The 27,717-nt window shown below is 45.4% G+C and overlaps 1 protein-coding gene across 7 annotated transcripts in view; it reads right to left on the bottom strand.

Moving 5' to 3' along the window:
* The window catches only part of sez6l (seizure related 6 homolog (mouse)-like), a 53,806-nt gene that overhangs the window by 2,290 nt on the left and 23,799 nt on the right, over window positions 1-27,717 (bottom strand). For 3 of the 7 annotated variants that reach the window (XM_045692225.1, XM_045692230.1, XM_045692234.1), the window contains exons 2-18: window positions 24,046-24,543; window positions 22,578-22,717; window positions 19,798-19,993; window positions 14,532-14,717; window positions 14,209-14,380; window positions 13,891-14,057; window positions 13,556-13,750; window positions 13,190-13,328; window positions 12,656-12,852; window positions 11,408-11,602; window positions 10,845-11,036; window positions 9,817-10,011; window positions 8,792-8,827; window positions 4,702-4,776; window positions 3,942-4,056; window positions 3,203-3,308; window positions 985-2,877 (exon numbers count right to left, since the gene is read on the bottom strand). In XM_045692225.1, the coding sequence (XP_045548181.1) occupies window positions 2,848-2,877; window positions 3,203-3,308; window positions 3,942-4,056; window positions 4,702-4,776; window positions 8,792-8,827; window positions 9,817-10,011; window positions 10,845-11,036; window positions 11,408-11,602; window positions 12,656-12,852; window positions 13,190-13,328; window positions 13,556-13,750; window positions 13,891-14,057; window positions 14,209-14,380; window positions 14,532-14,717; window positions 19,798-19,993; window positions 22,578-22,717; window positions 24,046-24,543 (2,834 nt within the window). In that variant the 3' untranslated portion in view covers window positions 985-2,847. Of the gene's footprint in view, window positions 1-980; window positions 2,878-3,202; window positions 3,309-3,941; window positions 4,057-4,701; window positions 4,777-8,791; window positions 8,828-9,816; window positions 10,012-10,844; window positions 11,037-11,407; window positions 11,603-12,655; window positions 12,853-13,189; window positions 13,329-13,555; window positions 13,751-13,890; window positions 14,058-14,208; window positions 14,381-14,531; window positions 14,718-19,797; window positions 19,994-22,577; window positions 22,718-24,045; window positions 24,544-27,717 lie in introns of all 7 variants that reach the window. The other 4 variants (XM_045692233.1, XM_045692241.1, XM_045692237.1 and 1 more) reach the window with 4 other exon arrangements.

Raw genomic sequence — 27,717 nt, 5'->3', positions numbered from 1 at the left:
GTTCAACGTAATTTCATTGCAATGACGTGGAAACAATGTCGATTGAACTAGTGTGTGCCCAGTGGGACCATTGATGACTTTAATTTAATTTTAATGACAAATCTCCCCTGACACTAACCCTTAATTAAAGCTGCAATATGTCACTTTTGGGGCGACCCTACCAAATTCACATAGAAAAGCGAGTTATATATATATATATCTTTCATTCTCATTTAAAGCATGTCTAAGAAGCGGTAGATCTGTTATTCTATGTGCACTATTTCTATGCTTCCCTGTTCTTGAGTTTTTGTGTCTTTTGCTTTCAGTTTTGTACTCCACCTTCAAACAGCTGAAAATACAATATTTTTGATTATCTAAAATATATATTTCAGTTGTTTAGATGGTACAATGATTCTCTATATTATACTTGTTTGTTTGGTCACAAACTGAAATTAGGTGACCTATTAGAATTTGAGCAACCAGGAAATGACAGAGCGATTTATGCATAATGCACCTTTAAGAACAAATAACTCATACTTGCTCCAGTTCTGAGGGTATAGCATCTATTTTTGTATGCTTCTTGTGACTACTTTTGGTTGCACTACTCAGTCACACCTGCCTTTACGCATACACACACAAACACTGAAAACATAGGGCTTTCTTTGAGTCTGACCCCCTCTCTACTCAGCTGTTTTGTTGGTTAATCACACACACAAACATACACCCTAAGAACGATAGCACCCACTTGTTTTAAAATCTTTGCTGCTAAATAAATAACTGTTTTTGCAACAGTAACTTTCTATTTGCAAAAACAGGTAGTAACAAGTATTGAAACATGAAGTAGCAACTGTGTTTTTGAGGCTGTTGTGTATTGAGGTCAGGGGATGACAAAACTGATGGGTCTGAACGAAAGCGAACCAGTTTCAACAGAAACAATGTCACCACTGGAATGTGTGTGAGAGACAGAGATTGCACAATAGGTGAAAAATAAGTTGTTTTACCTACCAGGTAGTGCTCCCGGAAAAGGAACCCATGAGGAAGTATTGAGCTACAACATGTGTGGGTCTGTATGGATGTACTGTTGAATTAGCCAGAATGGAGAGACATGTTCTTTTCTTCATGTTCCAAGTGTAAAACAGTTGTTCCATGTTATGCGTAGTGACATAGTGACTGTTGTGACTGTTTCTAGATCTTGTAGGTGTGACACAGCCAGGGAGTCACCTGATCATCCCCAGCCCTCGAAGAAATAACAGATGACAAAGACAAGTGTTTTTGATTTTTTTTTTTTTTAGAAAGATTCTATTATACTTTTTATTTGACCATTTATTTCAGGAAATCAGTAACATGGTACATTTTATTTTTTTCTTCTCAAAATGAAAATGAACATGAATTAATCTGCATAAAACATCACATTTACATCAAAATAAATACATAATCTGGTGCCGGTCTCTTCTGGTGTTATGGTTGGTTGGTTGAGCTTGCACATGGAAGGTCAGTTACTATGGTAAAACCAGTACTACAAACTGTTCTAAGACAAGGCCTTAGAAATGCAGGAAGATGGGGCCCAGACAGGAAGAGATAGTAACCTCACTTCCTGTGTCAGATTCTAGGGTGACAATGTACCCCTATGTTTTACATCTCAATGGACCCCATTCATGTACCAATACTTTAGTTCCCTTTGGTTCTATCCCCTCCTATATCTCTCACCCATCATCCTCCTTCTGTCCCCCTCTCTCCCCACCTATTCCTTCCCCTCTCTCCCTCCCCCTGTCCCTCTATTTGATAGCTAATAGTAGACACATGAGTAAATAGTGTTTGTCTCTTTATCTCCCAACGCCTGCAGCCCTGTTCACAGTGGGTTTCTCAATATGCTGCTGCCATGCTCCACACTCTCATGCTCCTAGTTCGTTCTCCGAGGACGTTCTCTTGAGTACATTCTTGTGAGGACGAGAGTGTGGAGAATGCATATAAATGTACATTTGAGAAGCACTGCGCACTCCCGTTCTACTGTATTAACTTTGACCAATACAGACAAAACATGAACTACATAAAGCAAGCCCACGCTTGTAATTATCAGCTAGCTATATGTGAATCGTATTAATCTAGCTAGCCAGCTAGCTGTACAAAAAAACAACAACCTAAAACTAATATTGTTATGAAGGGTGGATGGCCAACGTTAGCTACGAATTCTTTGTGGATAACATTAGCTAGCTAAAGTTAGCTACCAATTCTTCATCAGTTAGCCTGCTGTCTATGCACACTACTACAGTGGATATTCTAGGCAGTTAAATATGCCAAAATGAACAAGATCAAGATAAAATATTGTAGTCAGGCAACATATGAGATGTGAGTGGGCAACTTTTCATTCCAAAGTCGGAGTTCATTTTCTCTCGCTTCAGCTCAAAACCAGCCGCCATTGATTTCAAGAAATGTTGCGTTGTTTTTTTATGTGGTTGCGTCATATTATGTCAACAATCCTGGGAATATTTCAGTTGAAGCTTGCATTTATGCACGCTTCGAAATGTTTACAAGCAAAGTACGCACCCCATTTCGCATACTTTGATTTGGACTCATACTCCAACCGTGCTAAGAGAATGGTAGTCAGAATATTGAGAAACAGCCAGTAACTCCTGTCCTCTCGTTTCCCCTCTCCTCCTATTTTCTCCCCCTCTCCTCTCCACTCCATTTCCTACTCATCTTTCCTCTCGCCGTTTCCTCTTTCTGTGATTGGGGGAAGGGGCAAATCTATAGTCAGTCTGTATTTACATCACTTCCTTTTGGGTGGGGCTGAGGAGGAGAAGGGGTATGGAGTGGGTTTGTTTGGGTGGAAGCCTCTTCATTTTGGGATTCTAACAGTTGAGAAAGTCCTCATATTGATACCTCATATTCACGGGTGTCCTGAGAGAGGAAGAGAAAGAGATGTTATATTTGTATTTTATTTATTTAACCTTTATTTAACTAGGCAAGTCAGTTAAGAAAAAAAAATTCTTATTTACAATGACAGCCTACCCCGGCCAAACCCCAACGACGCTGGGCCAATTGTGAGCCGCCCCATGGGACTCCCAATCACGACCGGTTGTGATACAGCCTGGAATCGAACCAGGGTCTGTAGTGATGCCTCTAGCACTGACATGCTGTGCCACTCGGGAGCCCAGTATTAAAGACTCTCCTGTCTCATACAATGACTATGTGTTTGTGTGTGTGCATGTGTGTACTTCCTCACCCCTCCTGTCTCGTAGAGTGGGTTGTCAAACTCGCTCTCCACTGTGATCTGGCTATAGGGGTGTGGGTGGATGAGTGGCAGCCGCAGGTTGGAGTTGTAGCGACACCTGGTGGCCAAGAGAGGAACAGCAGGGTGTCAGTACCATAAAAAACAATCATGACACCACTGTTTCCATGAGCAGAGAGAGAGAGCGAGAGAGAGAACTGAGCAGGATAAAGAATATTACTGTTCTCATGTGAGTCACTTGCCTCATTCATTTGGAGTCTATTTAATGAGGTGAAACGTTTGGAATGTTGAAGATAGAGTTGTCACATGAAGAGCAGCTGACAAGATTCCCTTTTCTACATGACAGAATGTCTGTTCTACACAATACATTTCCATCTGAATGTTCTGTGACATATGCTATTCAACCATAACCAAGGTTGCACAGTCAGATGGGAAGGTAACCAGGGTAGTTTGTGTTTATTCAATTGTCATAGAGTTTCCATATGACCATTGATGGACAATATTGCTTTGAAATGTAATGAAATACAAAATATCCAGTTCCAGTGTATTCAAGTAAGTAGAGTTCAGGGACTCCCATTCACTGGGCAACAAATGGGATTATATTATATATTTAAAAAATGAAAGCGGTATTTGCTACTTCAATTGATCCAATGATAATCTAAACAGGTCACTGTGTTGAACAGGTCCACTGGTGTGTAGAGTTGTGTTGAGGTGATAGGGAGTGTAGTCTTACCGTGTGACGTAGACATAGGCTCCTCCCAGCAGCACGGAGAGTAGAAGTACAAGGATGAAGATAGCCAATGCCATGTTGCCTCCATCCAGACCTGACCCGGCAGCTGCTTCCGCAACTGGAGGGGAGGGGAGATAGAGAGGGGAATGTAGAAAGGGAGGGGGGGAATGGAGAAAGGGAGGGGGGATGGAGAAAGGGAGGGGGGAGATGGAGAAAGGGAGGGGGGATGGAGAAAGGGAGGGGGGAGATGGAGAAAGGGAAGGAGAAGGTCGGTTAGGGGAGAGCGTGAAAGCGAAAGGGAAGGTCGAAGAGAAAACTACAGTTCAGTCCCAGTGAAAAAGGTGATAATAATAGAGCAATACAAAGGCAGAAAATATAAAAGCGAATCAGACAATTAACAAAGGGGTCGTGCACGTTGGCATTTGGGCATGGCATTTTGGAAAAATGTTACTTCATTTTTCTAGATTTGTATTTATTTAAATGTATTTGGGTACATCTTCCCATTCTAAAGGTAGCTTAATGGCTTTAAATGTGTTTTACCATTATGATTACACTGTGCCACCAGTAGGAGTAGTAACACCAATGATAGTAACATCAATGACACGTTTTAGGTCAATTTGTTTGTAAATGGGGGCCACAAATACTCAAATCTAATGCCATCAATCCTTTAAAGATCCTGAACAGTCATTCTGAAAAGTACTTTTCTATCATGTCTAACTACCAGGAAGTTTGAAAAGTCAGGCTGAGTGGCCGGGGAGCTTACATTTATGAGCTCGCCTTGACTGACAGCTCTTTGAAACGCCTATATCCAGCAACTTGGATGCAGTGAGCAGTGTTGCTGTAAAATCATCTCAAGCAAATTCGGTGATATACAAAGCAACACAAACAACATTGAAATTGCATTAATTATATGATTTATTTTTATATACAGCTCCCTTTTGGCATGTCTTTTGTGATGCGGTTCACAGCAGCACTAATGGATGTGTTGACTTGATAGCTGTGTCTGAGTTTTGAACAACCCTTCCCTCCTTTTGTTCCATGCTGGCTGAAGACCTAGCTAGCCAGTAACTAGCTAACACCAGACACAGATCAAATCAAATCGCATTTGTCACATGTGCCGAATACAATGCTACTTACAAGCCCTTAAACAATGCAGTTAAGACAAACGTGTTAAGTATTTTGTAAATAAACTGAAGTTTAAAAATTTTTTTAAATAAAGAAAATAGAAAAAAATAACAAATAATTAAAGAGCAACAATAAAATAACAGTAACGAGGCTATATACAAGGGGTACCGGTACAGAGTCAACGTGCGAGGTCACAGGTTAGTCTAAGTAATTGAGGTAACAGGCAGAGCAGTTGCCATAACAGGCGGTGATGCAACCAGTCAGGATACTCTCGATGGTGCAGCTGTATAATTTTTTAAGGATCTGAGGACACATGCCAAATATTTTCAGTGTCCTGAGGGGGAATAGACATTTTCGTGCCCTCTTCACGATGGTCTTAGTGTGTTTGGACACCAAGGGACTTGAAGCTCTCAACCTGCTCCACTACAACTCTGTCGATGAGAGAGGGGGCGTGCTCGGCCCTCCTTTTGCTGTAGTACACGATCATCTCCTTTGTCTTGATCATGTTGAGGGAGAGGTCATTATCCTGGCATCACATTGCCAGGTCTCTGACCTCCTCCCTATATGATGTCTCATCGTTGTCTGTGATCAGACCTACTGTTGTGTCATCTGAAAACTTAATGGTGTTGGAGTCGTGCTTGGCCATGCAGTCATGAGTGAACAAGGAGTACAGGAGGGGACTGAACACGCACCCCTGAGGGGCCCCCGTGTTGAGGATCAGCGTGGCAGATGTGTTGCTACCTACCCTTACCACCTGGGGGCGGCCCGTCAAGAAGTCAAGGATCCAGTTGCAGAGGGAGGTGTTTAGTCCCAGGGTCCTTAGCTTAGTGATGAGCTTTGAGGGCACTATGGTGTTGAAAGCTGAGCTGTAGTCAAATGAAATCAAATTGTATTTGTCACATGCGCCGAATACAACAGGTGTAGAACTTACAGTGAAATGTTAACTTACAAGCCCTTAACCAACGATGCAATTTTAAGAAAATACCTAAAAAATAACAATTAAGAGGGGGGGTGCAAATAGTCTGGGTAGCCATTTGACTAGATGTTCAGGAGTCATATGGTTTGGGGGTAGAAGCTGTTTAGAAGCCTCTTGGACGTAGACTTGGCGCTCCAGTACCGCTTGCCGTGCGGTAGTAGTGAGAACAGTCTATGACTAGGGTGGCTGGAGTCTTTGATGATTTTTAGGGCCTTCCTGGTATACCTGGTATAGAGGTCCTGGATGGCAGGAAGCTTGGCCCCAGTGATGTACATACTACCCTCTGTAGTGCCTTGCGGTCGGAGGCTGAGCAGTTGCCATACCAGGCAGTGATGCAACCCGTCAGGATGCTCTCGATGGTGCAGCTGTAAAATCTTTTGAGGATCGGAGGACCAATGCCAAATCTTTTCAGTCTCCTGAGGGGAAATAGGTTTTAGTCAATGAATGGCATTCTCACATAGGTGTTCCTTTTGTCCAGGTGGAAAGGGCAGTGTGAAGTGCAATAGAGATTGCGTCATCTGTGGATCTGTTGGGGCTGTATGCAAATTGTACTGGGTCTAGGGTTTCTGAGATAGTGGTGTTGATTTGAGCCATGGCCGGCCTTTCAAAGCACTTCATGGCTACAATGCTATGGGTCAGTAGTCATTTAGGCAGGTTACCTTGGTGTTCTTGGGCACAGGGACTATGGTGGTCTGCTTGAAACATGTTGGTCATACAGACTTGGACAGGTTGAAAATGTCAGTGAAAACATCTTCCAGTTGGTCAGTGCATGCTCGGAGTACAAGTCCTGGTAATCCGTCTGGCCCTGCGGCCTTGTGAATGTGGACCTGTTTAAAACGTCTTACTCACATTGGCTACAGAGAGCTAGATCACACAGTCATCCGGAACAGCTGGTGCTCTCATGCATGTTTCAGTGTTGCTTGCCTCAAAAGGACACATAGAAGTCATTTAGCTTGTCTGGTAGGCTCGTGTCGCTGGGCAGCTCGTGGCTGTACGTCCCTTTGTAGTCTGTAATAGTTCCCAAGCACTGCCACATCCGACGAGCGTTGGAGCCGGTGTAGTAGGCATTGTGGGATTTCTTATAAGCGTCTGGGTTAGAGTCCCGCTCCTTGAAAGCGGCAGCTTTACCCTTTAGCTCAGTGTGGCTGTTGCCTGTAATCCATGGCTTCTGGTTGGGGTATGTACGTACGGTCACTGTGGAGACGACGTCATCGATGCACTTATTGATGAAGCCAGTTACTGATGTGGTGTACTCCTCAATGCCATCGGAAGAATCCGGAACATATTCCAGTCTGTGCTAGCAAAACAGTCCTGTAGCTTAGCATCTGCGTCATCTGACCACTTCCATATTGAGCGTGTCACTGGTACTTCCTGCTTTGGTTTTTGCTTGTAAGCAAGAATCAGGAGGATAGAGTTATGGTCAGATTTGCCAAATGGGCAAGGGAGAGCTTTGTACGCGTCTCTGTGTGTGGAGTAAAGGTGGTCTAGAGCATCTTGCCGATGCACGGAAAACCCAGCCAGCTGTATGTTATCCATGTCGTCGTTAAGCAATGACTAGTGAAACATAAGATATTACAGTTTTTAATGTTCCGTTGGTAGGATAGGCTTGATCGGAGCTCATCCAGTTTATTATCCAATGATTGATTACACGTTGGCTAATAGGACTGATGGTAGAGGCGGGTTACCCACTCGCCGTCGGATTCTTACAAGGCCCCCCGACCTCCCCTATATCTCCGTCTCTTCTTCATGCGAATGACAGGGATTTGGGCCGTGTGATGTAAATCCTTGATGTCCGACTCGTTAAAGAAAAAAATCTTTGTCCAGTACGAGGTGAGTAATCCCTGTTCTGATATCCAGAAGCTCTTTTTGGTCAGAAGAGAAGGTGGTAGAAACATTACGTACAATAATAAGTTACAAATAACACAAAAAAACACACACAATAGCAATATTGGTTAGGAGCCCGTAAAACGGCAGCCATCTCCTCCGGTGCCAAGGGGAAACATATAATGATATTTGCCATAGATGAATAGGGTAAACTTTAAAATACATTTGCTGACACCATACAGTCAAATTGGTACCATTAGAGGAGCTATCTAGCTATATAAACCATGCCCCTCTGCAAACGGCTTCTCCAATGTTGGTTACAAGGTGGTGCTTATTTAAATTAAGTAAGAAAACATTATGGTACCATTGGTGTATTAGAATTAGAGTTAGTGATGTCACCTTGTCCCCTTAATACATCCAAGTGTTTGACATGGGGGAGTAATTGTATGATCAATGTAGAAGCAACAGTCCTTTTTCATACTTTAGTCATACTTTTATCTGGTTTCCTTGAAATAGCATCCAATTTCATAAAAAAACATGATTTTGACTGTTCATGACCTTTAAAAATCATTGTAAAGAATAATCAAGAATGATCCAAGAGTACAGGTAATTAGGAAGAATAGTGCAGACTGGACAGTAGCTGATTAAAGACATGCTCCGAAACTTTGGCAACTACTAAGTATTTAACCCTTCCGCTTTGGGCTGGATGTGCCAATGTGAAGTTCATACATGCATAATCTATCAGCAGAATTAGTGTCTTACCTGCCACAAAATCCCTAGTTTGAAAGCATCTGTTTTTCTAATGTATGTACAAATAAAGATCTGCTTTAACAGATAGACGGACAGACAAAGACAGAAAAATATACAGAAAAACAGACAGACCGGCAGGCTCACAGAGTCAGAAAGACAGACAGACAAACAGACTCACCTTCCAAAGCATGGTTGCCAAAGCAGTCATGGTTGGCTGCAAGACATCAGAAATTCTCAGACATTGACAGGTTAGGTAAGGTATATCATAGCACTGGTGGCAGGTACACTATATAAATACAAAAGTATGCGGACACCCCTTCAAATTAGTGGATTCGGCCATTTCACCCACACCCGTTGCTGACAGGTGTATAAAGTCTGGGTTTGGCGGATACCAGGAGAACACTACCTGCCCCAACTGTAAAGTTAGGTGAAGGAGGAATAATGGTCTGGGGCTGTTTTTTATGGTTCGGGCCCCTTAGTTCCAGTGAAGGGAAATCTTAACCCAACAGCATATTCTAGATGATTCTGTGCTTCCAACTTTGGGGAACTTGGGGAAGGCCCATTCCTGTTTCAGCATGACAATGCCCCCGTGCACAAAGCCAGGTCCATACAGAAATGGTTTGTTGAGATCAGTGTGGAAGAACTTGACTGGCCTGCACAGAGCCCTGACTTCAATCCAATTGAACACCTTTGGGATGAACTGGAACGCCGACTGCGAGCCAGGCCTAATCGCCCAACATCAGTGCCCGACCTCACTGATGTTCTTGTGGCTGAATGGAAGCAAATCCCTGCAGCAATGTTCCAACATCTAGTGGAAAGCCTTCCCAGAAGAGTGGAGGCTGTTATAGCGGCAAAGGGGGGACCAACTCCATATTAATGCCCATGATTTTGGAATTAAATGTTTGACAAGCAGGTGTCCACATACTTTTGGTCATGTAGTGTATGTCTAGTGCTGCGTCCATTCATTCCTTATATAGTTACACTACTTCTGACCATAGCCCAGCAGTCTTAAACAACTACAGAGAGGACGAACTACCAACCTGGCTGCCTAGAGCTGCATGCAGAGGGACATACTGAAATATCATTACTAAAACAAGCACCAATGGCTACATCCGTGTCTATCTGGAAAGTCATGGTGAGGAATGTTCCCTTCCATGCAGGTCTGCAGGGGTGGTATGTGGGTGCATGGCAGCTGGGTCTCACCCCTGCACAGTGGGAGTGGTCCGCTCCAAAACGACGGATTTCCCAGGATGCACTTGATGGCGACCTCGCCGATGAGCTCATAACCTTGGTAACAGACGAAGGTGAGCGACTCGCCGGGCAGGTAGAGGCGCTTGGACAGGACCTGGTACCCGTTGTCAGGAAGACCAGGGTTCTCGCAGGAAACAGATTCCTCCGCTTGAGAGAGAGAGAGAGAGAGAGAGAGAGAGAGAGAGAGAGAGAGAGAGAGAGAGAGAGGAGGGAGAGATGGAGTGAGAGAGAGGGAGGTAAACCATCATCTGCTCAACAATCATCAAGCGCTTGACCAGTTGAATCAGTGCTAGAAGTGAAATAGCTCAACTAAGTGGAGCAGCGTGGGGTACTGGAGGAGAGGGTTGGAGAACACTGGTTCTAAGGAGGTGTGAGTCACACGCAAACAGACAGACTGACAGGGAGGGTGGGAAGGTAGGATGGTTGATTGACAGCTTCTCCTCCTGGTCTGACAGCCTCAAGCCGAGCTGCAATGACTCATGGGTAATCTCCGCCCCCTCTTCCAGGTGGCCAGGGCCTGATCTGCACACTGCATTAGCATATCAAACGCCTCACACGTGTGCGCACACACACAGATTAATAGCCATGAGAACGCAGAAAGGAGGATGAAGCTGTAACACACACACACACTTTAATAACCATGAACACAAAAAGGCTAGGAGCGGTGTTAGAATTACAACTAAAGAGCCAACCCCTGTGGAGTCGTCTCTGCCAGAGATCAAGTGCCCATCACAGATTAGGTCTGCAACATCAAACACTATTAAAATGAGCACCTGGTCTACAGGAGAGAGAACTGTTGAGGTTTATAATACACACTGAATGACGGGCGACATGCAGCCTCCTGTCCTGGGGAAACATTACTGTAGTACAAACTCTGTCCCAAATGGAACCCTATTCCTTATATAGGGCGCTTCTGACCAGGGCCCTGTGCACAATTTATTACCAGGGTCGCACTCACGAGCACAGGCACGCACACTCACAGACACAGTGAGGCAATTTGGATGTCCAGACAGGGGTTCCGGGCTCTCGTCCGTAGCAGGTGAGTGTAGAGCCGTCCTGCAGGATGAAGCCGGGGTAGCAGCTGTACTGGATGGTGGTCCCAACCAAGAGTTTAGGGTCTGACAGAGACCTGGTGGAATGTTCTACATGACCCGGATCTGAACAGTACATTACTGGAGGGAGAGAGGGAGGGGGAGAGAGGGAGAGAGGGAGAGAGAGAGAGAGTTGAGGGGGGTAGAAGTAGAGAAAGAAAGAGACAGAGAGAGAAGAGCAAGGGAGAAAAATGAAATAAGTTAGCTAAATATAGATGATTGTTAATGTAATAATTGATAGGTACAAATTTCAAAGCAGTAGTAGGAGTTAAGGTTAATATACACATTCATGTTATGAACTTATCGTTCAATTTGTCGTTATCGTGGTAATTCAGTCAATTTATCGTGAAATTGATTTTTGTCCATATCGCCCAGCTCTAACTAACACACACACACACGCACGCACGCACGCACACACACACACACACACCAACCCCCTCTCGTTAACTCACTCTTCTCGCAGAAGGGGGGCTGTGTGCTCCAGGTGAGGTCTAGCTGACAGGTCAGAGTCTCTCGTCCAACCAGGTCATAGCCGGGGTCACACTGGTAGGTGATGCGAGCACCCCGCACCAGGGCAGTATGGGACGTGGTCTTCCAGCCATTCTGGATCTCCGGGAGGTCCGGGCACGAGTCGTTACGGGACACCTCTGTTACCATGGAGACACACAGACACATGGAACTTTCATTTATAAACGCTTTCTGTGATTTATATAAAATGTATTCATTTCTAGGCTTTAGACATTTTGTTTTTGTGTGTATACAGTATTCCAGTGTGTTTCTGTGTAACTGGTCCACTGGGATGAGCAAGTCAGGCTTCTTGGTTCAATTATTAATTTATATTGACTGGCTTTCTCATTTATCTAGCTAGCTATCCTCTACTGTGCCTTCACACACACGCTGCACACGGACACACACACACACACGCAAAATAACAAAGGAGAAGTAAGGATGTTGCAGTAAGGATGTCTTTCTGATTCTCTCACTGGGGAAAGAAGTCCTCACAAGGATAGTAAAACAAGGAAAATGGGGGACATTTCGCCGGGTCCCCACAAGGAAAAACGCCATTTTGAGCTTCGAGGTTAGGTTTAGGGTTAGAATTAGGGTTTGGGGTTTAGGTTAAGGAAAATAGGATTTCGAATGGGAATCAATTGTTAGTAAAACAAACATTTGTGTGTGTGTAGGGATGTGTAAAGTGTACATGTAGAATGATTGAGTGTGCATCATTTATGTGCATAATGTGATTTTATGTTTGTGTTTCCTTGTGTGAACGAGAAGTGCATTCCAAGTAACTGTGTATCTGTGAAGGATGGTGAGACAAATAGGATGTGATTGAATAAGGGCACACACACACAGAGAGAGAGACAGAGAGAGACAGAGAGAGAGACAGAGAGAGACAGAGAGAGAGAGAGAGAGAGAGAGAGAGAGAGAGAGAGAACAAAGTGAAGGAAGAGAGAAGGGTAGACGAGACAGAAATAGAGTCTTTCCTCATCCTCCTCTTTATCTCTCTCTGTCCCTTTTTCACTCTCTGACTCTGTTTCAACTCGGCTGCCAACTAGGCTATATCCCATTCAGCTATACTTCCAATATTGGCTACCATCTCTCATAAATTAATCTTGTCCCTCACTTTCTCCTCCTTCTTTCTTTATTTTCTTCCCTTTCCTCCCTCCCTTTTTCCTCTCCTCTCCATCACCGTCTCTTACCCATGTAGTTGATGATGAAACCCTCTCCCTTGCCGAAAACGAGGCCGGCAGGGTCGGAGTGGAAGGTCACGGTGAGGTCAGGGGTTGTGGACTGTATCTTGAAAGGCCCGGCCCCGCCCACGTACTGGCCCAGAATATGGGGGGTGACCTCATCACCATCCATGATGGTCAACATGTCACTGTCACTCAGGTTCAAACTGGAGGGGGGGGATGGAGAGAGACAGAGAGTTATAGTTGTTGAATCACTTACCAATTCTGACAGATGTTTCTAAATGTATTTTTGTCCCAGAGTAAATGATATGAGTGCATATGGTATCAGCTCCGTGTGGCTGACTCAGTGTGAGGTAATGGTGTAAGAGTCTACAGGCTGGATGAATCAAATGGAATGCTGGGAGCTGATGACCTCAGAGGCTGGCTAATGAGTAACACCTGGCTAGTGTAACAACCCCTTACCATCATTATTCTGACAGGTGGTTGGTGTGTGTGTGTGCGTCTGTCTGTATATTTGTGTGTGAGTGTGTGTATATCACTCACAGCTGTACTTCGAGCAGTACGCGCTTGTCCTCCCCTACATGTATCCTCCAGCTGCAGTCCTCTCCCTCTCCATACCACTCTGGCCAGTTAGGAGACAGGATAACACCCCCTGGACCTGCCAGGTCCCCCCCACACAGAGCTGGAGATGGGGGAGGGGAAAGGGAGAGAAGGGGAGGGGGGAGAGAAAAGGTGAGGAGAGGGTGAGGGAGGAAGGGAGGGAGGGGAGAAAGAAGGGGGAGAGTGATGAGATATCCCAATTAAACAGTGTCTCAGATATCAGAACTCTCTCAACACACACACACACACACACACACACACACACACACACACACACACACACACACACAATCTCCTTCCCACACACACCTTTGCAGAGTGGTTCCGTGTCGTTCCAGTATGGATCTCTGGCATTGATACACTCTATGACGGGCGGCCCCTGCTCCAGGGAGTGACCAGGATCACAGCTGAACTGCACCACAGCTCCAACTCCATAGACCTGGTCAGTGGTGCTGAAGTTACCATTCTGCAGGTAGGGCTCATAACAGTGCCCACGCTCAAAAGCTGCAGAGGGGAAGGAAAGGAAAGGAGAGGGGGAGGTGATGGTTGAGGAGAGGAGAGGGGGAGGACAGGAGGATGAGAGAGCTGAGGTTAGACAGAAAGGTTATGAAATAATGTGTTTATACATGTGTGTGTGCTCTTACCTTCATAACGGATGTTGAAGCCTGTATTGTGGTTAGGTTGGTCTGTGATGAACTGAACCCTGACTGCTGGACCCTCACTGATCACCCCTTCAAATGGTATTGGACCACCCCGCCCAGAGTCAAACAGCACCACAGACCCAGCATCCAGACCGCTCCATAACACAAGTCTGGGGGGGAGAAATGTAAATGTATTATAGCACAATCACAGGTTACACATTCACATTCAAATCTCTCTCACTCACTCACTCACTCACTCACTCACTCACTCACTCACTCACTCACTCACTCACTCACTCACTCACTCACTCACTCACTCACCTGTCAGTGGGTTCGAGGGCCAGTCTCTCCAGGTGCAGGTGTAGTCTCTGTGCAGTGGGGGCCTCCAGGGACCAGGAGCAGGAGCGGTCATGGGTGGCGGTGGGACCCAGGCGGGGAGAGGGGGACAAGATTCTCCCTACTGTAGCGTTTTTCACTGACCCTCCACACAGCGCTATGGAGGAACAGGTGTGATGGTGATGATTAGAGTTGATGTGTCTCCCCAGCTCTGCAGCTGGGCATGTTGTTGCTCCAGACTGCAGCAAAGCATTGAAATGTGGGTGTGTGTGTTCCTGTGTGTGCGTGTGTCTCCCTCTCCTCCCTACCTCTACAGCTTGGCTCCTTGCTGCTCCAGACAGGCAGAGATGTGTTGAGACAGATGAGTGCCACTGCCCCCTGCAGGTGGTAGCCCATATGGCAGTGGAAGCGGGCAGTGCCCCCTGGCAGCAAGTCCAGCACGGACACCTCCCCAAAGTGAGGCCTCCTCGGCAGGGCACAGCTCAGACGGAATACTGCCAGGGGGAAAGAGAAGGGTAGAGTGAGAAAGATAGAAGGTAAAATAAGAAGAGAGAAGAGGAGCGAGAGAGATTTCCATTCTCTATGCGCTTATCTCAAATCCATTTTCACCTTAGTCTATTTTATGCTATTCTATTCAATAGTTGGCTTCCTGGTCTAATTTGATCTGAGATGACTACTACTCTCTCCTCTTCTATCCTATCATCTCTCCCTTCTGCTAAATCCTTCTCCCTCCTGTATCCTGATTCTGCCTCGTCGACCCTACTCTCCTCCCTTACCGCATCCTATGACTCGCATTGTCCTCTTTCATCCGGGCCGGCTCGGCCCGCCTGTCCTGCTCCGTGGCAGAGTGACTCATTGTGAGCTTACAGAACAGGCCTGCGGGCAGCTGAGCGAAAATGGAGGAAAACTAAACTTCAGGAGGACCTATTATCCTTTCACTTCCTCCTCTCTGCCTTCTCTTCCTCTGTATCCGCTGCTAAAGCCACTTTCTACCACTCTAAATGTCAAGCTTCTGCCTCTAATCATAGGAAACTTTTTTACACCTTCTCCTCCATCCTTAATCCTCCACCCCTCCCTCTCTGTGGATGACTTTGTCAACTACTTTGAAAATAAAGTTCACGACATCTGCTACTTATTCACTCAGCCTATTGAGTCCACTGGTCTCACTCACAAAGAACTCCCATATGCCTCTTTCTCCCCTCTCTCTCCAGATGAAATCCTGCGACTAGTGAGGTCTGGCCGCCCAAAAACCTGCCTGCCCGCTCGACCCCATCCCCTCCTCCAGACCATCGATGGAGACATGTTCCCATCCCTCATCAACTCATCCCTGACCACTGGCTGCATCACCTCTGACTTCAAAATGGCCCGAGTCGCTCCCCTCCTCAAGAACCCAACACTCGACTAATCCGACATCAAAAACTATAGACCTTTATCCCTTCTTTCTTTTCTTTCCAAAACACTTGAGGGTGTTGTTTCTGATCAACTTATCTCTCTGATCTCATTCTCCCTCTCAGAACGATCTTCTTAACCCTAACCAGTCAGGCTTCAAGACAGGTCACTCAACCGGGACTGCTTTTCTCTGTCACGGAGGCTCTCCGCACTGCCAAAGCTGACTTCTCTCCCCATCTTCCTGCCTTCGATACCATGAACCATCAGATCCTCCTCTCCAGCCTCTCAGGGCTGGGCGTCTCAGGCTCTGCCTCCTCTCCAGCCTCTCAGGGCTGGGCGTCTCAGGCTCTGCCTCCTCTCCAGCCTCTCAGGGCTGGGCGTCTCAGGCTCTGCCTCCTCTCCAGCCTCTCAGGGCTGGGCGTCTCAGGCTCTGCCTCCTCTCCAGCCTCTCAGGGCTGGGCGTCTCAGGCTCTGCCTCCTCTCCAGCCTCTCAGGGCTGGGCGTCTCAGGCTCTGCACAATCTTGGACTGCATCCTACCTGGGCAGGCCGCTCCTACCAGGTGACATGGAAAGGATCTGTGTTTGCACCATGTATTCTCACTACTGGTGTCCCCCAGGGCTCGGTTCTAGAATCTCTCCTCTTCTCTCTATACACCAAGTTACTAGGCTCTGTCATATCCTCACATGGTCTCTCCTATCATTGCTATGTGGATAATACTCAACTACTTTCTCCTTCCCCCCTTCTGACACCCAGGTGGCGACATGCATCTCTGCGTGCCTGGCAGATATCTCAACTTTGATGTCGGGCCCACCACCTCAAGCTCAACAAGGAGACACTTTTCCTCCCTGGGAAGGCCTGCCCGCTCAAAGACCTCTCCGTCATGGTTGACAACTCCAGTGTCGCCCTCCGAGACCCTGGACAACACCTGTCATTCTCCGCAAACTTCAAAGCAGTGAATCGCTCCTGCAGGTTCATGCTCTACAACATCCTTAGCGTACAACTCTACCTCACACAGGAAGTGGCGCAGGTCCTAATCCAGGCTCTTGTCCTCTCCCGTCTGGACTACTGCAACTCGCTATTGGCTGGGTTCCCCTCTTGTGCCATCAAACCCCTGCAACTTATCCAGAACGCTGCAGCCCACCTGGTTTTCAACCTTCCCAAGTTCTCTCCTGTCACCCCGCTCGCACCTACTACAAGACCATGGTGCTTACCTACGTTACAGCAAGAGGAACAGCCCCTCCCTACCTTCAGGCTATGCTCAAACCCTGCATCCCAACCCGAGCACTCCGTTCTGCCACCTCAGGTCTCTTAGACCTCCCACATCTACGGGTGGGCAGCTCCCGCTCAGCCCTGTCCAAGCTCTTCTCTGTCCTGGCATCCCAATGGTGGAACTAGCTTACCCCTGAAGCTAGGATAGCAGAGCCCCAACCAATCTTCCGAAAACATCTCAAACAGTATCTTAAATAATCCTCCTCCTCACCTCGACCCCCCCCCAAATAAAATAAAATAAAAACCTGAAACCCCCCCTCCTTCTAGCTCGGACTCTACTGAATGTACTTTCTATACCTGTGATATGTGGTTGTCCTACCTATCTTACAATGAATGCACTAACTGTAAATTGCTTTGGATAAGAGCGTCTGCTAAATGACTAAAATAAAAAAAAATAAAAAAATGGATAGGCCAGACTAATGGTTATATGACTGGACATGCCAGACTAATGGTTATATGACTGGACATGCCAGACTAATGGTTATATGACTGGACATGCCAGACTAATGGATATATGACTGGACAGGCCAGACTAATGGATATATGACTGGACAGGCCAGACTAATGGTTATATGACTGGACAGGCCAGACTAATGGTTATATGACTGGACAGGCCAGACTAATGGTTATATGACTGGACAGGCCAGACTAATGGTTATATGACTGGACAGGCCAGACTAATGGTTATATGACTGGACATGCCAGACTAATGGTTATATGACTGGACATGCCAGACTAATGGTTATATGACTGGACAGGCCAGACTAATGGATATATGACTGGACAGGCCAGACTAATGGTTATATGACTGGACAGGCCAGACTAATGGTTATATGACTGGACAGGCCAGACTAATGGTTATATGACTGGACAGGCCAGACTAATGGTTATATGACTGGACAGGCCAGACTAATGGTTATATGACTGGACAGGCCAGACTAATGGTTATATGACTGGACAGGCCAGACTAATGGTTATATGACTGGACAGGCCAGACTAATGGTTATATGACTGGACAGGCCAGACTAATGGTTATATGACTGGACAGGCCAGACTAATGGTTATATGACTGGACAGGCCAGACTAATGGTTATATGACTGGACAGGCCAGACTAATGGTTATATGACTGGACAGGCCAGACTAATGGTTATATGACTGGACAGGCCAGACTAATGGTTATATGACTGGACAGGCCAGACTAATGGTTATATGACTGGACAGGCCAGACTAATGGTTATATGACTGGACAGGCCAGACTAATGGTTATATGACTGGACAGGCCAGACTAATGGTTATATGACTGGACAGGCCAGACTAATGGTTATATGACTGGACAGGCCAGACTAATGGTTATATGACTGGACAGGCCAGACTAATGGTTATATGACTGGACAGGCCAGACTAATGGTTATATGACTGGACAGGCCAGACTAATGGTTATATGACTGGACAGGCCAGACTAATGGTTATATGACTGGACAGGCCAGACTAATGGTTATATGACTGGACAGGCCAGACTAATGGTTATATGACTGGACAGGCCAGACTAATGGTTATATGACTGGACAGGCCAGACTAATGGTTATATGACTGGACAGGCCAGACTAATGGTTATATGACTGGACAGGCCAGACTAATGGTTATATGACTGGACAGGCCAGACTAATGGTTATATGACTGGACAGGCCAGACTAATGGTTATATGACTGGACATGCCAGACTAATGGTTATATGACTGGACAGGCCAGACTAATGGTTATATGACTGGACAGGCCAGACTAATGGTTATATGACTGGACAGGCCAGACTAATGGTTATATGACTGGACAGGCCAGACTAATGGATATATGACTGGACAGGCCAGACTAATGGATATATGACTGGACAGGCCAGACTAATGGATATATGACTGGACAGGCCAGACTAATGGATATATGACTGGACAGGGCAGAATAATGGTTATATGACTGGACAGGCCAGACTAATGGTTATATGACTGGACATGCCAGACTAATGGTTATATGACTGGACAGGCCAGACTAATGGATATATGACTGGACAGGCCAGACTAATGGATATATGACTGGACAGGCCAGAATAATGGATATATGACTGGACATGCCAGACTAATGGTTATATGACTGGACAGGCCAGACTAATGGTTATATGACTGGACAGGCCAGACTAATGGTTATATGACTGGACAAGCCAGACTAATGGATATATGACTGGACAAGCCAGACTAATGGATATATGACTGGACAGGCCAGACTAATGGATATATGACTGGACAGGCCAGACTAATGGATATATGACTGGACAAGCCAGACTAATGGATATATGACTGGACAGGCCAGAATAATGGTTATATGACTGGACAGGCCAGACTAATGGATATATGACTGGACAGGCCAGACTAATGGATATATGACTGGACAGGCCAGAATAATGGATATATGACTGGACATGCCAGAATAATAGAGAGAGGAGAGGACAGGCCAGGTGAAAGGCAAGTAGTTTGCCACGTTAGCTCCATCTATCCATTCCTGTCCTATCTGAACTGACACAGACAGTACACCAGTGTGAGATGACAGAGGAAGACATTACAGGTGTGACACACACACACACACACACACACACACACACACACACACACACACACACACACACACACACGAAAACCAATTAATCACAGCTAATCAGTTAATTGATACGACATCCAATCACAGTGCTAATTGATTACAAAACAAGATTAAGTGGTTTGGCCATTAATAGATCAGTTGGACAGAGAATCAACAGCCCCTTAGTAGATAGGACCTAATGAAGGCTTTGAATTAAAAACATGAACAATTTTGTGTGTGTGTGTGTGACTGTGTGTGATTGTGTGTGTGTGTGTGATTGTGTGTGTGCTCACTTTGGTAGTGTAGCTGGAACATGCCCATGCTCCCATCAGGCGAGGAGCGGTAGTATACTGAGATGATATTGGTCGGACTTCGGATCACCTGACCCTCCACCAGCAGTGTGTGATTGGCCAGAACCAGCAAGGCCCCGCCCTCATCCACCCCTCTGATTGACAGCTGCTCTCCCTCTGACAGATTCACACTCTTCACCTAAGAGAGAGAGAAGAGCGGGGTTGAGAGGAAGGAAAAAGAAAGGCAGACAGTGCGAGATAAAGGGGAGGGGCAGACAGTGCGAGATAAAGGGGAGAGGCAGACAGTGCGAGATAAAGGGGAGAGGCAGACAGTGCGAGATAAAGGGGAGAGGCAGACAGTGCGAGATAAAGGGGAGGGGCAGACAGTGCGAGATAAAGGGGAGGGGCAGACAGTGCGAGATAAAGGGGAGGGGCAGACAGTGCGAGATAAAGGGGAGGGGCAGACAGTGCGAGATAAAGGGGAGGGGCAGACAGTGCGAGATAAAGGGGAGGGGCAGACAGTGCGAGATAAAGGGGAGGGGCAGACAGTGCGAGATAAAGGGGAGGGGCAGACAGTGCGAGATAAAGGGGAGGGGCAGACAGTGCGAGATAAAGGGGAGGGGCAGACAGTGCGAGATAAAGGGGAGGGGCAGACAGTGCGAGATAAAGGGGAGGGGCAGACAGTGCGAGATAAAGGGGAGGGGCAGACAGTGCGAGATAAAGGGGAGGGGCAGACAGTGCGAGATAAAGGGGAGGGGCAGACAGTGCGAGATAAAGGGGAGGGGCAGACAGTGCGAGATAAAGGGGAGAGGCAGACAGTGAGTGAGAATTCTCAGAAACCATGTTATCGATACTGTTAATGACACTGCACATCTCTTCTGAGATCTCTTCTTAGAGCTTGACTGCAATAAAGAGGACCTGGAACAGCACCAGTGTTGTGTGGAGGAAGGCCCGAGAAATTGCCAAAGACTCCAGCCACCCAAGCCATAGACTGTTCACTCTGCTGCTGTCCGGCAAATGGTACCGAAGCATAGGGTCCCGGACCAACAGACTCCAAGACAGCTTCTACCCCCAAGCCATAGGACTGTTGAATAGCCAGACTGCTAAATGTCAATTAATGGTACCCGAACTATCTGCACTGACTCTATCTTGCACTGACCCTACGCACACTCACTAGACTATATATACACACACACCATATACACACTCACTCACACATACTACACCGTCACTGCTACTCTGTTCTATATTTTACTCTTATTATTATCTATCCTGATGCGTAGTCACTTTACCCTGCATTCATGTACATACAGTATCTACCTCAAATACCTTGTACCCCTGCACATTTTTCTGGTACTCCCTGTATATATCTCCACATTTTCTGGTACTGGTACTCCCTGTATATAGCTCCACATTTTCTGGTACTGGTACTCCCTGTATATAGCTCCACATTTTCTGGTACTGGTACTCCCTGTATATAGCTCCACATTGATCTGGTACTGGTACTCCCTGTATATAGCTCTACATTGATCTGGTACTGGTACTCCCTGTATATAGCTCCACATTGATCTGGTACTGGTACTCCCTGTATATAGCTCCACATTGATCTGGTACTGGTACTCCCTGTATGTAGCTCCACATTGATCTGGTACTGGTACTCCCTGTATATAGCTCCACATTGATCTGGTACTGGTACTCCCTGTATATATCTCCACATTTTCTGGTACTGGTACTCCCTGTATATAGCTCCACATTTTCTGGTACTGGTACTCCCTGTATATAGCTCCACATTGATCTGGTACTGGTACTCCCTGTTTATAGCTCCACATTGATCTAGTACTGGTACTCCCTGTATATAGCTCCACATTGATCTGGTACTCCCTGTATATAGCTCCACATTGATCTGGTACTGGTACTCCCTGTATATAGCTCCACATTGATCTGGTACTGGTACTCCCTGTTTATAGCTCCACATTGATCTGGTACTGGTACTCCCTGTATATAGCTCCACATTGATCTGGTACTGGTACTCCCTGTTTATAGCTCCACATTGATCTGGTACTGGCACTCCCTGTATATAGCTCCACATTGATCTGGTACTGGTACTCCCTGTATATAGCTCCACATTGATCTGGTACTGGTACTCCCTGTATATAGCTCCACATTGATCTGGTACTGGTACTCCCTGTATATAGCTCCACATTGATCTGGTACTGGTACTCCCTGTATATAGCTCCACATTGATCTGGTATTCTTGTGCATTTTATTTTATCCCTCTTGTGTTAGTTATATATATATTTTTTTTCTTTCTTTTTGTTTTACTCTGTATCATTGGGAAAGGTTCGTCAGCAAGCATTTCACTGTAAAGTATACACCAGTTTAATTTGGCGCATGTGATAAATACAATTTGATTTGATTTGATTTGGAGGGCAGGGTGCTGTACCAGCAGACATCACTAGGGGTCAGAGACAATCCTGAGATCAATACAGAGTCAACAATCACAACGCAGTCTGTGTCAGTGTCTGTGTCATTGACTATATTTTTTAAATCGAAAGTAAGCGTACGTTATTTAAAAACACCTTGTTTTCTGAGCAATCTTTCAAATTATTAGGACATGTAAACAGCTTAATCGGCGTTCCAGCGGTATATTTGATCTGATCATGTATGCAATGTATGCATCTTATAAGTAGTTTTCACATACAAACTTATGCATGTAACAGCCCTCAGTGAAAGCGCATTTGTGTATGTCTGTGTCAGTGCATGCGTGTGTTTGTGTTGTTTACCTGTAGCTCGACTCCATAGCCTGTGTACACAGTGACGGTGTATGTACAGTGTAGGAATGTTCCATCTGGGAGGGGGGGGTCGTCAGAAGAGTCTATGTATCCCTCGGGGTCGGAGAAATTCACCATACAGCCAGACACAGCTAGAGATAAGAGGAGAGGACAAACATCGATTTAACAATACAATATTTGAGAAATGTATTTCACAGTGTAATCCAGGATGCTGGTGAGATAAGCACATCTCTGTCTTCAGTGAGAGAAAGGTCAACAACATCAACAACTGCTTTCTGTAAAAGGACAGGGTGTTCTCTGACATTGATGATGCTCTAGTCTAGTCTAATGCAGAGGTTGGAACCAGTTCAGGGAACAGAACTGAAAACCAGAAAATAACGACATTGTTCAAGGAACAGAACCGGGAACGAAAGTGATCAATACTGTTCTGGAACAGAACCGTTATTTTAAAAGCATGGAAACCGGTTAATAAAGTATTGTTTATGTTCCGGGTATATTTCCCTGTCCCACAAACAAACGTAACAAAACGCCTATGCAAAGTCCTCCCTGTGTCAATCAGAAACTTCTTTGAGTGTCCATGAGTAGGCAACCTGCCGCTACCGCTCCGAAGCATAGGCTACTGTAGCCTATTGACGATAGCTACATGCATGATTCGGAAGATAGGGAGAGATTTTTCATTAGAAAAGAATGGATTTGGCCTCCCGAGTGGCGCAGTGGTCTAAGGCACTGCATCACAGTGCTAGAGGCGTTACTACAGACCCAGGTTTGATCCCGGGCTGTATCCCAACCGGCCGTGATCGGGAGTCCCATAGGGCGGCGCACAATTGGCCCAGCGTCGTCTGGGTTAAGGGAGGGTACTTTTCTATGCTAGTTAGGGATACTATAATTATCACATTTCACATTGGATTCATTAACTACAAAAAGGTAAGACATGTTTTTATTCCGGTGCGCGCTCTGCATGCACAAGCTTGTTAGCTAGCTAGCTCTGGTCCAACGTTAAGCCAACTCTCTGAAGTTCAAAGACATTCAAAGTTGCTCCATAGAAGCCGCTCTGCATAGGTATAATTCTGTGGGCCTAATTCAGATAATGCATGCCATAACAAGATGTCCTTCACCCTCTCTCGCTCTCTCCCGCAAAATGTTAAGTTGCATCTCGTGCCCTACACTTATCTTTCCATCAAGCCCGTAAACAACTTTAGCATAGTAAACTGCTCTATCCACACTGATTGGTGAAGTTTAATTTAATTTAATGAGCCAAAAAATGTATTAAAAATAAGGATTTCAGAGGTTTAAAGATGAACAGAAATGGAACGATATAAACCGTAACTTTTTTTTGGTTCAAACCAGTTAGGAACTTTATTTTGCTGGTCGGAACTGAAAAAATAATGTTTCTGTTCAGAACGAAAAGATAGAAAATAATTTTGGTTCCAACCCCTGGTCTAATGTATACCACTTATACCCGGTGAAGATGTTTCTGCATCCACGTCTGTGTCTGCGTCCACGGTCGCCATGACGATAGTGGTGACTTCATCTCGCTGTCCCGGCAGTGTGTGTGTCACGGGCTGAGAGGAGGAGGTGAGGGGGTTGCTGTCGGGCTGGGAGGGCTGTGAAGGGAGGGGTGGTCTGCTGTCGTGGGGTTGTGAAACTGGGGGTTGTATCCTCTTCAACAGACCCTGTTGATCCAGAGACAAACTTCCAGAAAGGCCCCCTGTGCTCATTTCTCTCCCCAGGACAGGCAGCAGGTCCTGGGGCAGAGCTGAGGGCAGGACCATTCCCCCTGTCTGGGAGAAGAGATGATCCTTCTGAGCCAGGACTGACTCTAACAGATCACCAGCGGCACTCATCCCCACCCCGGGCCCTAACCCAGCCTCGGGCCCTCTCCCCCTGGGTGAGATTCTGTCTGTGTTCCCTATGGCTGGAGAGGGGGAGGAGGGTGGAGGTGTGGGGTCAATCTCAGCTAGAGAAACACAGAGAGAGACAAAGAGAAAACGAAAGAGAGAACGAAAGAGAGAAAGAGTGAGACTCAGGTAACATTTTCCAGGGGTCATGCAGTCTTGACACTAGCGCTGCTTTTAGCTCTGGGAATAATTGTACTCTCATTTCCACTCTGTTAGGTCAGAGCTGGAGCGCCAAGGGTTCTCTATCTGTTCCAGTGTCTGTTCCAGTGTCTGTTCCACTGTTATCAGGACTACTGTCTGTTCCACTGTCTGTTCAACTGTTATCAGGACTACTGTAGGCTACACTGTCTGTTCCACTGTTATCAGGACTACTGTCTGTTCCACTGTCATCAGAACTACTGTCTGTTCCACTGTCATCAGAACTACTGTCTGTTCCACTGTCATCAGGACTACTGTCTGTTCCACTGTCATCAGGACTACTGTCTGTTCCACTGTCATCAGGACTACAGTCTCTTCTACTGTTATCAGGACTACTTTCTCTTCTACTGTTATCAGGACTACTTTCTCTTCTACTGTTATCAGGACTACTGTCTTTTCTACTGTTATCAGGACTAATGTCTGTTCCACTGTTATCAGGACTACTGTCTGTTCCACTGTTATCAGGACTAATGTCTGTTCTACTGTTATCAGGACTACTTTCTCTTCTACAGTTATCAGGACTACTTTCTCTTCTACTGTTATCAGAACTAATGTCTGTTCTACTGTTATCAGGACTACTTTCTCTTCTACTGTTATCAGGACTACTTTCTCTTCTACTGTTATCAGGACTACTTTCTCTTCTACTGTTATCAGGACTACTTTCTCTTCTACTGTTATCAGGACTACTTTCTCTTCTAGTGTTAACAGGACTACTTTCTCTTCTACTGTTATCAGGACTACTTTCTCTTCTACTGTTATCAGGACTACTTTCTCTTCTACTGTTATCAGGACTACTTTCTCTTCTACTGTTATCAGGACTACTTTCTCTTCTACTGTTATCAGGACTACTTTCTCTTCTACTGTTATCAGGACTACTGTCTTTTCTACTGTTATCAGGACTAATGTCTGTTCCACTGTTATCAGGACTACTGTCTCTTCTACTGTTATCAGGACTACTGTCTGTTCCACTGTTATCAGGACTAATGTCTGTTCTACTGTCTGTTCTACTGTTATCAGGACTACTGTCTCTTCTACTGTTATCAGGACTACTTTCTCTTCTACTGTTATCAGGACTACTGTCTCTTCTACTGTTATCAGGACTACTGTCTGTTCCACTGTTATCAGGACTAATGTCTGTTCTACTGTCTGTTCTACTGTTATCAGGACTACTGTCTCTTCTACTGTTATCAGGACTACTTTCTCTTCTACTGTTATCAGGACTACTGTCTGTTCCACTGTTATCAGGACTACTGTCTGTTCCACTGTTATCAGGACTAATGTCTGTTCTACTGTCTGTTCTACTGTTATCAGGACTACTGTCTCTTCTACTGTTATCAGGACTACTGTCTGTTCCACTGTTATCAGGACTACTGTCTGTTCCACTGTTATCAGGACTAATGTCTCTTCTACTGTTATCAGGACTACTTTCTCTTCTACAGTTATCAGGACTACTTTCTCTTCTACTGTTATCAGAACTAATGTCTGTTCTACTGTTATCAGGACTAATGTCTGTTCTACTGTCTGTTCCACTGTTATCAGGACTACTGTCTCTTCTACTGTTATCAGGACTACTGTCTGTTCCACTGTTATCAGGACTAATGTCTGTTCTACTGTCTGTTCTACTGTTATCAGGACTACTGTCTCTTCTACTGTTATCAGGACTACTGTCTGTTCCACTGTTATCAGGACTACTGTCTCTTCTACTGTTATCAGGACTACGTCTCTTCTACTGTTATCAAACTCTGTTCTACTGTTATCAGGACTACTGTCTCTTCTACTGTTATCAGGACTACTGTCTGTTCCACTGTTATCAGGACTACTGTCTCTTCTACTGTTATCAGGACTACTTTCTCTTCTACTGTTATCAGGACTACTTTCTCTTCTACTGTTATCAGAACTAATGTCTGTTCTACTGTTATCAGGACTACTTTCTCTTCTACTGTTATCAGGACTACTTTCTCTTCTACTGTTATCAGGACTACTTTCTCTTCTACTGTTATCAGGACTACTTTCTCTTCTACTGTTATCAGGACTACTTTCTCTTCTACTGTTATCAGGACTACCTTCTCTTCTACTGTTATCAGGACTACTGTCTTTTCCACTGTTATCAGGACTAATGTCTGTTCCACTGTCATCAGGACTACTGTCTGTTCCACTGTTATCAGGACTAATGTCTGTTCTACTGTCTGTTCCACTGTTATCAGGACTACTGTCTCTTCTACTGTTATCAGGACTACTGTCTGTTCCACTGTTATCAGGACTAATGTCTGTTCTACTGTCTGTTCTACTGTTATCAGGACTACTGTCTCTTCTACTGTTATCAGGACTACTGTCTGTTCCACTGTTATCAGGACTACTGTCTCTTCTACTGTTATCAGGACTACAGTCTCTTCTACTGTTATCAGGACTACAGTCTGTTCTACTGTTATCAGGACTACTGTCTCTTCTACTGTTATCAGGACTACTGTCTGTTCCACTGTTATCAGGACTACTGTCTCTTCTACTGTTATCAGGACTACTTTCTCTTCTACTGTTATCAGGACTACTTTCTCTTCTACTGTTATCAGAACTAATGTCTGTTCTACTGTTATCAGGACTACTTTCTCTTCTACTGTTATCAGGACTACTTTCTCTTCTACTGTTATCAGGACTACTTTCTCTTCTACTGTTATCAGGACTACTTTCTCTTCTACTGTTATCAGGACTACTTTCTCTTCTACTGTTATCAGGACTACTTTCTCTTCTACTGTTATCAGGACTACCTTCTCTTCTACTGTTATCAGGACTACTGTCTTTTCCACTGTCATCAGGACTAATGTCTGTTCCACTGTCATCAGGACTACTGTCTGTTCCACTGTTATCAGGACTAATGTCTGTTCTACTGTCTGTTCTACTGTTATCAGGACTACAGTCTGTTCTACTGTTATCAGGACTACTTTCTCTTCTACTGTTATCAGGACTACTGTCTCTTCTACTGTTATCAGGACTACTGTCTGTTCCACTGTTATCAGGACTAATGTCTGTTCTACTGTCTC

This window comes from Salmo salar, chromosome ssa01 (assembly GCF_905237065.1).
Source record: "Salmo salar chromosome ssa01, Ssal_v3.1, whole genome shotgun sequence".
NCBI classification, from domain to species: domain Eukaryota; kingdom Metazoa; phylum Chordata; class Actinopteri; order Salmoniformes; family Salmonidae; genus Salmo; species Salmo salar.
This window is presented reverse-complemented; position numbering and strand designations above follow the sequence as displayed.